This window comes from Microtus pennsylvanicus, chromosome 5 (assembly GCF_037038515.1).
Source record: "Microtus pennsylvanicus isolate mMicPen1 chromosome 5, mMicPen1.hap1, whole genome shotgun sequence".
In the NCBI taxonomy this organism is placed as follows: Eukaryota; Metazoa; Chordata; class Mammalia; order Rodentia; family Cricetidae; genus Microtus; species Microtus pennsylvanicus.
This window is the reverse complement of record NC_134583.1, coordinates 88270626-88280926: the sequence shown is the minus strand read 5'-3', so window position 1 is coordinate 88280926 and position 10301 is coordinate 88270626. Positions and strand designations below refer to the sequence as shown.

The window sequence follows — 10301 nt, the reverse complement described above, 5'->3', positions numbered from 1 at the left end:
AGGGCGGCTGCCTATCACAAAGGTAAACCACACCTACCCCAGCGCGAACAAGAGTCTCCAACCAAGATTCCGCAGCCGGTCGTTCAGTGTTTGGAAAGACTACAGACCCCAGAAGGCAGTTCACGGGTGGCGACTGAAGTGCACGGCCGCTTGGGTTGCCTGGGTTGCGCCTGCGCAGCAGTGACAAATCAAGTAGGAGACTACAGGTTCCGCAAGGCAGCGCGGGGCAACCCCTGTCGGAAGTGTTTGCGCTTGCGCAGTGCAGGCGGGGCCTCTAGGGCGGAGCGGCCACCATCTTGGAACGGGAGGCGGAGCAGAGCCGACTGGGAGCGACCGAGCGGGCCACCGCTGCCGCCATGAACCCCGAATAGTGAGTGAGCCCCGCCCGCGCCGTGTGGCGCAGCCTCGATCATGTCTATGGGGCTATATGCTTATCGAAGTTGTCTGGCCCTGGTCAGAACTGCGCGGCGCCCCCACATCCGGGTCTCTCTTCCGCTGACCCCCCCCCACATCCGGGTCCTGCCCCTCCCCCCGAGAACCCCAGGACCCCGGCTCAGCACCCCAAGTTCTCTCAGCCAGGGTCCGAAGGCACAACTTCGAAGGGCAGCACTTGGAGCCCGCAGCACCGGCTCTCCCAGACCTTTTCGGTTACGTGACCCTACACAGATTGGGTCTCCCAGAGCCTCAGTTTCCCCACCCGCTGCTTGACCACGGGCAGGCGGTTTGGAGCCCATCATAATAGTTTTTGGTCTCCAGAGTCGAGTACTCTCTGTCGGGCCGTGAGCCTCTGTGCCTTTGACTTTCTTCTGGAGCCCGGTTCCCGGGGCTGGCCCAGACAGAAGCTGACCAGACAAGAGGGGAGCCCAAGCCCCTGCTAGAGTCACATACCTTTCAAGTCCTTTCCTCTGGGGCTGCCATTTGCCCTACCTGGGCCGCACTGTCCAGTCGCTCCCGGCGGTCCGTCCTTTTTTGTCCTCTCACCTTTACTCGGGCCTCCAGTGCCACTGTCACACGGCTTCCCTCACCTGTCAGACTGCCAAAGAACTTTAGGTGAATGTGGAATTTGCTTGCTCCCTTAGAATGGAGTTTTTATTTCTCAAACCCTTTGGAGTAGATGGCCCACAGACAGTTTTGTCCCCGTGTTGTCTTCCCCTTCTCCGCTTCCTTTTTCTTCCCCAGCTCTAGGCCTCAGATTTCCTTGAGAAAGGGTGAAGCTCAGCAGGGTTAGGAGGGGAACAGAGAAGGGAGGCTGCAGGCTGTCAAAAGCTTGGCAGGCCTAGTTCCCAGCCTCACAGTTAGCCGCTGCTTAGGGTAAGTCACTTCCCTTCTCTGACCTGGTTTCCTGGTAGTTGGAAGTAACACTCACTCACTCCGTTGCATTGGGGTGGGGGTCTAATGAGAGCTTGCATTTAAGTACTTCACACAGGCCATTGAAGAAGTGTTAGCTGCTGTTTCCGTGGCCACTTGTTGACTGCCTCTTACTCGTGACTTCATGGCAGGCTCTTTCCCATTTGTTTTGGCTTCATGGGTTCAGGTTTTCATTTTTGGGTCCTAGGCTGGCACACTGTGCGGCCTAGTGTGGGTTTCCTAAATACTTCCTACCACACTAGTCTCAGCTCTGGCACCCAACTGGTTGTGTTTCTTGGCAAATATCATTCCTTGCTTTTGCCACAAAGTGGGAATTTAGACATAGCAAGCTGAAGGTTTTGTGGGTTAGGTTATTGGGAATAGTGAGGGTCTATTTTTCATCCCTTTTCAGGATAGTGGAAGATCTAGTGAACACCATAGTACACCAGTCAGAAGCATGCCTCAAAGTGCTTTTGGGCTGCTGCAGGGGCAGGGGCTGGGGAGAACTTCCTGCCTGCCCTCATACCTTCCCATCTTCTCTTGCCAGTGACTACCTGTTCAAGCTGCTTTTGATTGGTGACTCAGGTGTGGGCAAGTCATGCCTGCTCCTGCGGTTTGCTGTGAGTAAGAAGCACCCCCATGTCACCCACTCGGGGTCCTAGCTGGCCACTGGGAGGAAAAAGGGGCAACTCAGAACACAGGAGTTACCAGAGCTGCCAGAACAAGGGCCCAGGCCTCGCAAGTTGGGGTACTTAGAACTAAGGCTTGGTGGTGAGGAGCACAGCAGGGGCAGATGGCTGGAGGGGGGACTTCCAAGTAGTTCTTGGGCCTGTCTGTTCAGGCTGTTTCCCTGCCCCACCTTTCAGGATGACACATACACAGAGAGCTACATCAGCACTATCGGGGTGGACTTCAAGATTCGAACCATTGAGCTGGATGGCAAAACCATCAAACTTCAGATTGTGAGTATGAGTTTTCTCCAGCACTGAGACTGAAGGGTTTGCCTTGGGGTGGGGGCTCTCTTGTGGCTGACCTACCCTTTTTCTCCTGTCTCATAGTGGGACACAGCTGGTCAGGAACGGTTCCGGACCATCACTTCCAGCTACTACCGGGGGGCTCATGGCATCATCGTGGTGTATGACGTCACTGACCAGGTACTTCTGAATTTACCTCACAGCCTTGACTTTTGACTCTTGCTCCTCTTCCTGTCTTCTTTTCCTGTAAGCTTTCTGGAAGGGAGATCCTGTGCTGAATTGCCTCATAAAAGGGCAACAGGCCACAAAAATGGATCCTACCAAGACCCTGTTATGAAGTCTTGACAGAACCAGGCTTCATGGCTCTTGCTGCCTTTTTCTAGACTTTGCAGACTACCCATGTTTGGTGGTAGTCAGCTGCTCAGTTACTGCTGGGTCCTTGCTTCCTGATGGCTACAGACAGTTGGAGCAATTGTAAGAGTTTAGACAAGAAACTGGGAGCCCAGGGTAAGCAGAAGTTCTGGAATCCTGTATCTACTCTGGTGGCTTCAGCAGCCAGAAATTGTCCCGACTGTCTTCAAGTGTACCGCAAATTCTAATTGGCCTTAATAATAAAATCCCGGAGTCAGATATTAGGGGGTGAAAACTGAAAGATCAGAGGAACAGAGCAGCCAGCCACTGGTTCTTACTTATACAAAGTCCTCAGACGGAATGGGGTGTCCTGTCTCTACAAGTCCTCAGACTGAACGCCTTGACTCCTGTCTCCTCCCGTCTTATATTTTTCTCTCCACCCAGCCATATCCCTTCCTGTCTCCACCTCCCTGGTGTTGGGATAAAGGTGCATGACTTCCAAGTACTGGGATTAAAGGTGTGTACCACCACTGCCTGGCCTCTATGGCTAAGTAGTGTGGTTAGCTCTGCTCTGCACTCTGATCTTCAGGCAAGCTTTATTCATTACAGCACAAACAAAACATCACATTACAGTTACAGAAACTTTCCTTGGTTGCTTACCCCACAAAATGGGAGTTTCACTCTATTGCCAGCCTGTCCCTCTTCTTTGGCCACCCTAATAGCTGGGGCTATTGGGTACCTACCACTGTGCCTGGCTTTTGATGCTCATGAGAAGTTACTCACATTCCATTTTTTTCTTTTAATTTGCTGATTTTTATTGAGCTCTACACTTTTCTCTGCTCCCCTCCCTGCCTCTCCCCTCTCCTTTTCAACCCTTCCCCAAGGTCCCCATGCTCACAATTTACTCAGAAGATCTTGTCTTTTTCTACTTTCTACTTCCCATGTAGATTAGATCCATGTAAGTTTCTCTTAGTGTCCTCGTTGTTGTCTAAGTTCTCTGGGATTGTGGTTTGTAGGCTGGCTTTCTTTGCTTTATGTTTAAAGTCCACCTATGAGTGAGTACATGTGATAATGGTCTTTCTGGGTCTGGGTTACCTCACTCAAAGTAATATTTTCTAAGTCCATCCATTTTCCTGCAAAATTCAAGCTGTCATTATTTTTTTTCTGCTGTGTAGTACTCTGTGTGTAAATGTACCATATTTTTCTTACCCATTCTTCGGTTGAGGGGCATTTAGGTTGTTTCCAGATTCTGGCTATGACAAACAAAGCTGCTATGAACATAGTTGAGCACATGTCCTTGTGGCACGATTGGGCATCCTTTCGATATATATCCAAAAGTGGTATTACTGGGTCTTGAGGAAGGTTGTTTCCTAATTTTCTGAGAAATCACCACACTGACATCCAAAGGGGTTGTACCAGCTTGCATTCCCATCAGCAATGGAGAAGTGTTCCCTTTTCCCCACAACCTCTCCAGCATAAGTTGTCATCAGTGTTTTTGATCTTGGCCATTCTTACAGGTATAAGATGGAATCTCAGAGTTGTTTTGATTTGCATTTCTCTGATGACTAAGGATGTTGAACATTTCCTTATGTGTCTTTCAGCCATTTTAGATTCCTCTGTTGAGAGGTCTCTGTTTAGGTCTGTACTCCATTTCTTTATTGGATTAAGTGATCTTTTGGTGTCCAGTTTCTTGAGTTCTTTATATATTTTGGAGATCAGACCTCTGTCTGATGTGGGGTTAGTGAAGATCTTTTCACATTCTGTAGGTTGTCGTTTTGTCTTATTGACCATGTCCTTTGCTTTACAGAAGCTTTTCAGTTTCAGGAGGTCCCATTTATTAATTGTTTCTCTCAGTGTCTGTGCTGCTGGGGTTCTATTTAGGAAGTGGTTCCCTGTGCCAATGTGTTCAAGTGTACTTCCCACTTTCTCTTCTATAAGGTTCAGTGTGGCTGGCTTTATGTTGAGGTCTTTGATACATTTGGACTTGAGTTTTGTGCATGGTGATAGATATGGGTCTATTTTCATTCTTCTACATGTTGATATCCAGTTTTGCCAGCACCACTTGTTGAATATGCTTTCTTTTTTCCATTTGATATTTTTTTGCTTCTTTATCAAAAATCAGGTGTTAGAAGATGTGTGGATTGATATCCAGGTCTTCTATTTGGTTCCATTGGTCCTCCTATCTGTTCTTATGCCAGTATCAGGCTGTTTTCAGTACTGTAGCTCTGTAGTAGAGTTTGAAGTCAGGGATTGTGATGCCTCCAGAAGTTCTTTTATTTTACAAGATTGTTTTGGCTATCCTGGGTTTTTGCTTTTCCGTATGAAGTTGAGTACCGTGTTTTTGAGGTCTTTGAAGAATTTTGCTGGGATTTTGATGGGCATTGAGTTGAATCTGTTCACATTCCTTTTTTAAAGATGAAGACTTGGTTCAGGCTGGGACAGTGACTTACTAAGGGCTTCTCGCTAGTTAGTGCCAGAAGCCAAAGACCTAGACTCGGCATCCATCTGCTTTGCTTTTTCTACCAATCAGTCCTGGGTTGGGAGAGTTCCTGCTTTGAGGGGTAGTGAGTGACAACTTACCAGAGACTCCTGATACCCATGCTTTCACCTCCCAACTCTTCCGAGTGGTGCCACTCACAGGGCACCAAGGCTTTAATTAACTGTCGGATCCAATCAGCTTCTGGCCCAGATTGACTTCTTGTAACTTTGTACTCCATTTTCTTCTGTTTCCTGGAAATTTTCTGTGGCACTGCCTCCCACTAAGCCAGTGTGCTATACCCCAGCCCCTCACTGCCCATTAGCCCTATAGTTTCTACAGCCCAACTAACCCCAGCCACTTCTGTGGTTTGGCTATTGCCTTGTGTTCTGGAATTCTTATGTCTGGACAGATGTCCCATGGGTTCCATCATTGTGTGTGCTTGTGCTGGCCCTTGGTGTCTATAACGGGAATGATCTTCATGCTCTTACCCAGTGAAGTAAGTGGTGAGGTCTCTGTGCCCTAGTTTGCACTCTGTTGCCACAGTAAATACTAGGTAGGAGAAAAGGGCTTGTCTCATCTTAAAACTCTCAGGTAATAGTCCATCATCAAAGGAAGCCAAGGCATGAATTCAGGCAATAACCATGGGGAGCCTACTGCTTGTTCCCCATAGCTTGCTCAACCTGCTTTCTTAGACCACCCAAGGTCACCGCCAAAGGGTGATGCTGCCCATTGTGAGCTGGGCCCTGCCACATCCACCATCAGTCAAGAAAATGCCTCCTAGACGTGCTCACAGGACCATCTGATGGAGGCGGTTCCTCAGATTAGAAAGATTAGAAGCCCTTTCTGGATGTCTAGGTTTGTGTCAAGTTGGAAAATGCTAACTAGTACACCATGTTTCCTACAGGAAGAAATTGTTTTCCAGAGGTGTTAATAACTTGCCTCTGATGTCCCAGTAAAGAAAAAAAAGCCCTTTCTCTGCCTTCAGCTGCCTCTGGGCTCCACACCAGCTGCAGGATTCATATTCTAACACTAGCCTCCCCATCTCCCCCGCCCGCCTCCTGCATCCTAATTTATAACAATCCTTGTAAGTCTGACCAGAAAAACTTCCCTTCTCCATTGAGTCTCAAGGCACCTCTATTCTCTCCCCGCCCCTTCAGATCTGTCCCTTCATAATAATAGCAGTGATGAGGATAATAGCAGCTCTTGCTAATTGGGCACTTGTTAGGAGACAGCCCTGCATTCTTTTCTCATGCAAACAACAGCTCTGCTGGGAAGTGTTATCGGAACAAAAGAGGAAACTGAGACCCAGGTCAGGTGACTAGATATCTGCGGTCACATAGTAGATGACCAAGCTTAGCAATAGCTAGGATAGCCTAACTCTAAGCCTCTGCTCTTCCTGGCTGCATTTCCTGGTTTGGGACGTTACTCTAGATTATTCTGGACACTTCCCAGTGGCTCTGCATCTTGTTAGTGTGCTCTAATCCTATTTCCAGAACACAAATGTGCGCCAGTTACTATTCACTGGAGGAAACCTTCCCTGTCTCATGGGTATGCCAAGTTTATCCAGGCTAAAACCTTTCAGCTCTGTCTTTGACCACCCCCTCCAACCCCTCCCAACCTGCAGCCTGCTGTTTCCCCACTTCCCACTCCCCAAAGACACCACACCTTCCCATTCTAGCAGCTGCTGTGTCCTTAGCTGTTAGCTTTTATATTAGTTGAGTTCATGCCTACAGGCTGGTGTCAGCTGTAGCTTTCTAGGCAGAAGTGGCCCTATGGCTGTGCAACATCTTGCCATTGTGTATACTGGTGGTCTGCTCTACTGTTCCCTGAATAACCTAAGGTGGGTGTATAGTTAAGGTCCCTGTTTCCTCCTTCCAGTATAGGGTCCAGCTTAGGACATGAGGTTGTATACATTAGAGCCCAGTATACCTTGAAGAAGAAAAAATAGGAGCTGGAGAGATGGCTCAACAGAGTGTTCACTACTCTTACAGAAGACCTGGGTTTCAGTTCCCAGCACCCACATGGCAGTTCACAACTGTCTGTAACTCCCAATTCCAGAGGAGCTGATGCCCTCTTCTGGCCTCCAAGGGCACGAGCCATGTACAGGGTATACGTGCACGCAGGCAGGAAACTTTATTTAAAGGAAGAGGAAACACAGCTCCGGCTTGACTAGAAATTACATCCTTTTCACAAGCTCAGTGTCAGACTGCTGAGGCTCAGTGAGGTAGAAAGTGGTGTCATAAGTGTGGCGAACCTGTCTCCTTCACTGGCCAAGGTCTCCCCTATGAAGAACCTTCATCTCCCACTGGTCTCCAAGGCTTCAGAATTTAAAGGGAGGGCTGGAGATGTACGTAATTTAGTCATGAACTGCTTAGGTCATCTTTTCTTGGGTGAGTGTGGGGAGGGTGAGACAGCATTTCTCTGTGTAGCCCTGGCTGTCCTGGAACTCCCTTTATAGACCAGGCTAGCCTTGAACACAAGAGGTTTGCCTACCTCTGTCTCCCAAGTGCTGGGATTAAAGGAATATGCCACCATGCCCAGCTCCTTTTCATTATTTTTAATGATATATTTATTTTTGTTTCATGTGCATCGGTATTTTACTTGCAAGTTTAAGGTGTCAGATCCCCTGGAAATGGAGCTTCAGACAGTTGTGAGCTGCCATGTGGATGCTGGGAACTGAACTCAGGTCCTCTGGAATAGTAGCTGGTGCTATCAACCACTTAACCCTCTCCCCAGACCCCCTTTTCATTTATTTTGAGAGGGTCTTAAGTTCCTCAGACTGGTCTTGAACTTGTGATCTTCATGCCTCAGCTTACTTCATCGCTAGGATCATTTGCCTGTATCAACCATGTCTGATGTCATCTGCCTTTCTTGTGATGCCTTTAGCTTCTGTGTGTGGTTACACCTAGGAGTGGTCTAGAGAGAGATAATGGCAAAAAACAGAAATGTCTGATAGGTCTAGGCAGTTGTTGAGGTGTTGGGGCCACTGGCTAATCTGTGCTGGTTTGGGTTTCTGGGTTTCCACATGGAAGAGATTCGGGTGGAAAGCTAAGCCTAGAGGGGACGACTTAACTGTATTCCCATGTTCAGGGCTCCTGCCTTTCCCTCAAAAGAGCCCTGCTAGATTGGGTTTTGGAGTTCAGTAACTTTGGACCCTGTGCCTAGGAATCCTACGCTAATGTGAAACAGTGGCTGCAGGAGATAGATCGCTACGCCAGCGAGAACGTCAATAAACTCCTGGTAGGCAATAAGAGTGATCTCACCACCAAGAAGGTCGTGGACAACACCACAGCCAAGGTGAGCAGGGCCAGCCCTGGCTGTCCGGGGACTAGGGCCTTCTCTTCATTGCTCTTACTTATCTCTCTTCTCTCCTTGGCAGGAATTTGCAGACTCTCTGGGTGTCCCCTTCCTGGAGACAAGTGCCAAGAATGCCACCAATGTTGAGCAGGCATTCATGACGATGGCTGCAGAGATCAAAAAGCGGATGGGGCCAGGAGCAGCTTCTGGGGGTGAAAGACCCAACCTGAAGATCGACAGCACCCCTGTGAAGCCAGCTAGTGGTGGCTGTTGCTAGGAGGGGCACTTGGGGAAGAGACACCTTCTCCAGATGATGCCCCTGGAGGGGACAGGAAGTGCCTCCCTCTCCTAGGGCATTTGAGTCTGTGGCTTTGGGGTGTCCTGGGCTCCCCATCTTCCTCTGGCCCATCTGCCTTCTGCTCTGAGTCCTAGTCCTGTCAGGGCCCCCATGGAGGACATGCAGAACCTGTGACTGGGGTGGTCACAGGAACTGCTCTGCTGCTGCCTCTAGTACCTTGAAAAGATGCCACCACGCACCTTTCTTTGGAATGAGGGCTCTGCTGTCTGTCACTCACCCCCATGTATGCTGCACTGGGTTTCTCTTTTCCTTTTTTCCTTCCCAATAAATGAGGGCCTCTCTGCCTCTGCTGCCCCTGGCTGCAGGCAGTGGCCAGGGGATCCAGGGCCTCAGGTCCAGAGTCCTGCTTCGGACCTCAGGACAGGCAAGGGGGCATGCAAGAGCCCAACAGCCCACCTTTTCCTTACCCCTGCCCGCCTCTACAGCTCCCACACTCAGCTTGAGCCGTCCAGCTGCTGTTGGGTCTTGAGCACAACTAGGGTGGGTGGGTGGGTGGCTGTGCTGGGCCTGTGTCTCAAGCCCAGAGGGAGCCTGCTCCTGCCTCCCCCTGCCCTGCCAGAGCCAGGCCCATGTGCTGCCTGCCCACTGAGCCCCTTTGTCCCTGAGAAAGGCGGAGGCGGAAGGCCCACCGCGCCAGAGGCCGGGCACCAGCCTTAACCCTCACTCTGCCAGCATCACTTCTCTTTCCCTGAGGCAGCACATCTGGCCTCCCTCTGTTACTCAGAGCTTGAGGCAGCCAGACCTACTTCTCTGGGGAATGTGGGGGCCACTTGGGGTTGTGGGTCTCTCACACTCCCCTCCCCACTCAGAATTCTGGCCACTACCGTCTGGCACAGCTTCCTGCAGAAAACCTTTGGTCTTTACCTAAGAAGCCATGTCCTTTGTGCTGTCTTCTTGCCATCTCTCCCTACACCCCTCCCTTCCTTCCAGTGTGTATTTAAATCCCTGGGCTGCCCCTCTGGGAGGGAGCCTCTTCTCCCAGTCCCCCTCTGGTGTCATGTCAGGCATTTTGCAAGGAAAAGCCACTTGGGGAAAGATGGAAAAGGATGAAAAAAATAAATTTCCACTGGCCCTTGGATAAGCCGAGGGTTTTTGCAAGGAAGCTGTGGTGTGAGTGTGGTCTATTAGGTCTGAGTCTGGCTTTGAGCTGCTGGATGGAACTGGAATCCAGAGTTTGGTGTGATACACAGGGGTCCTGGCTGGGACTAAGGCCTAAGTTTGCTGGTAAAAGCCCTTGACCCACATCCTGGGGCTGGGAAAGCCTGCTGTGCTGCTGTGGGATGTCTCCAAGGGCCCAGCACGGATCCGGATCTGTCAAAGGGAGGCAGGCAGAAGGCCATTGGGTGATCCACCATCAACACCCACTGTGATAGCTTGCAAGGCATGAAGTTAGGCATGAACCGGACCCAGGAGCGTGGATTAGTCCGCACAGACATACTGCATTGAACTTGGTCTTCCCCTTCCTCCAGTCGAATTCAGTCCCCTCTCTGACTTC

At 50.0% G+C, this 10301-nt stretch overlaps 1 protein-coding gene across 1 annotated transcript; it reads left to right on the top strand.

Annotated features, from left to right (window-relative positions):
• The first annotated feature begins 227 nt into the window (after positions 1 to 227).
• Rab1b (RAB1B, member RAS oncogene family) lies at positions 228 to 9908 on the top strand. The gene is made up of 6 exons (XM_075973096.1): positions 228 to 370; positions 1895 to 1967; positions 2214 to 2309; positions 2406 to 2501; positions 8317 to 8448; positions 8531 to 9908. Exons 1-6 carry the CDS (start codon positions 357 to 359, stop codon positions 8723 to 8725), a joined length of 606 nt encoding a protein of 201 aa, XP_075829211.1. The 5' UTR covers positions 228 to 356; the 3' UTR covers positions 8726 to 9908.
• The last annotated feature ends 393 nt before the right edge of the window (positions 9909 to 10301 follow it).